Source organism: Primulina huaijiensis, unplaced genomic scaffold (genome assembly GCF_012295235.1).
Source record: "Primulina huaijiensis isolate GDHJ02 unplaced genomic scaffold, ASM1229523v2 scaffold207124, whole genome shotgun sequence".
Taxonomy (NCBI): domain Eukaryota; kingdom Viridiplantae; phylum Streptophyta; class Magnoliopsida; order Lamiales; family Gesneriaceae; genus Primulina; species Primulina huaijiensis.
In genome coordinates, this window is record NW_027354738.1 from 223 (window position 1) to 2,387 (window position 2,165).

General features: G+C 40.3%; 1 protein-coding gene across 1 annotated transcript; it reads left to right on the top strand.

Moving 5' to 3' along the window:
- Nucleotides 1–834: 834 nt before the first annotated feature.
- LOC140966555 (probable L-cysteine desulfhydrase, chloroplastic) lies at nt 835–2,160 on the top strand (the record flags this gene model as incomplete). The annotated part of the gene is made up of 1 exon (XM_073426811.1): nt 835–2,160. A coding segment is annotated over exon 1 (1,221 nt), but the record flags the coding sequence as incomplete, so codon positions are not given.
- Between the last annotated feature and the right edge of the window lie 5 nt (nt 2,161–2,165).

The window sequence follows — 2,165 nt, forward strand, 5'->3', positions numbered from 1 at the left end:
CCCTAATAAAATTCCAAAATCTAAGTGTATTAAATATTTTTTTGTGGTCGAATATTTTATTTCAACACTTACATGAAAACAAAAACTGATCTTCCTGTCGTCCGTACGACCAAAAAAATGCAAATTATTACAACCTCGTAAATATAAAATATTAATAATTAAATATCACAACTTCGTAAATGTATAGCACCGATATTGAAAAATGAGATATCGAACATCAAGTTCGACTAACGTCAATCGTTTCAAATATATAAGTTTGTTTGTTCACGATCGAGCTGTTGCAGCTCATTCGTGAACAAAATATAGAATTATTTTCGCATTTATAGTAGCATTGACATTAATATTGTCAAGATATTGTTTAATATTTAAACTAAGCTTAGTTTTCGACGTAAGAATTAGTGATTGATTATTGTATTTGAACTCTCAACATTGGGAACTTAAACATTGTTATAAATTTATAAGCATTCATTGTTTTTTACGTATTTCTATAGATAATAATTACACACGTAAACTTTTGTTCAAATTGTTTTTTAAAGTAGATGATCATATATAATGATTCAACCAAAAAAATAGAAAAATTATCAATGAAAGAATAAAAAGATGAGACAGATTTTCAATCCGACCCGATTCATGAGAAAAATATTACAATTTATGCATCTGTTTTAATGAAATTGAATCAATTGATATGTGAAACCGTTGGCATAAATAAATTTACTTTAAAATAATTAAAAAAAAGATGTTATTAAAATAGATCACGTGATATGCACGTGACGGAGGCCCGATGTCAACTGTCTCTTCCGGGCGGCAGTTGAGTGAGCTTCCACTTCGCTTACTCAGTAATGCTTTGCTTCCATGTCACCCACTTCCCCCCCATTTCATACATCACATCTATAACGCCGCCGCCGCCGCCACCACCACCACCGTCGTCCGTCGGCCTCGATGGATTCTCTCCTCCCCAGAAGCGGCTCCACCACGCAAAATTCATTAAAATCAATAACCCCGGAGGAGATCCGCTCCGAATTCTCCCATCATGACCCCACAGTGGCCCGCATAAACAACGGAAGCTTCGGGTGCTGTCCAGCCACAATTATCGCTGCCCAACAGCGCCACCAGCTCCTCTTCCTTCGTCAGCCAGATTATTTCTATTTCAACACACTCAAGCCCTCCATCTTCGAAACCCGTCGCCTAATCCAGACTCTCATCAACGCGGACAATCCAGATGAAGTCTCCGTCGTGGATAACGCCACCACCGCCGCAGCTATCGTCCTACAGCATACCACCTGGTCTTTCTTCTTATCTCGTTTTCATCCCGGTGACGCCGTTATCATGCTCCACTATGCATACGGAGCCGTCAAGAAGTCCGTCCACGCGTACATTTCTCGCGCCGGTGGCCATGTCATTGAGGTGCACCTTCCTTTTCCTGTGAAATCTAGTTCTGATATTATATTTGAATTTCAAAAGGCTCTTCAAAAAGGGAAAGAAAATGGTAGAAAGATTAGATTGGCTGTCATCGATCATATAACTTCAATGCCCTGTGTAATAATCCCTGTGAAAGAGCTTGTGAGAATGTGTAGAGACGAGGGTGTTGATAAAATATTTATTGATGGGGCACACGCCATTGGCAATGTGGATTTAGACATGAAGGATATAGGCGCTGAGTTTTACACTAGTAATTTGCACAAGTGGTTGTTTTGCCCGCCATCTGCAGCATTTTTGTATTGTAAGATGTCGGAAGAATCCTCTGACTTACACCACCCTGTAGTGTCTCATGAATACGGTAATGGGTTAGCAATGGAGAGTGCCTGGACCGGGACGAGGGACTATAGCTCTCAATTAGTTTTGCCAGAGGTTATGGAATTCTTGAATCGGTTTGAGGGTGGCATATATGGGATTATGCAGAGGAATCACCAGGCAGTGATAGAGATGGCAGAAATGTTAGTAGACGCATGGGGGACAGAATTGGGGACTCCTCTGGATATGTGCTCGAGTATGGCTATGGTGGGAATGCCCACTTGTTTGGGGATTAAGAGTGATTCAGATGCATTGAAATTGAGGGCTAATTTGAGAACTGTTTTTAAGGTTGAGGTTCCGATTTACTATAGGGAGCCAGTTGAGGGAGAAGTTGATCCAATCACAGGGTATGCTAGGATTTCTCATCAGGTGTA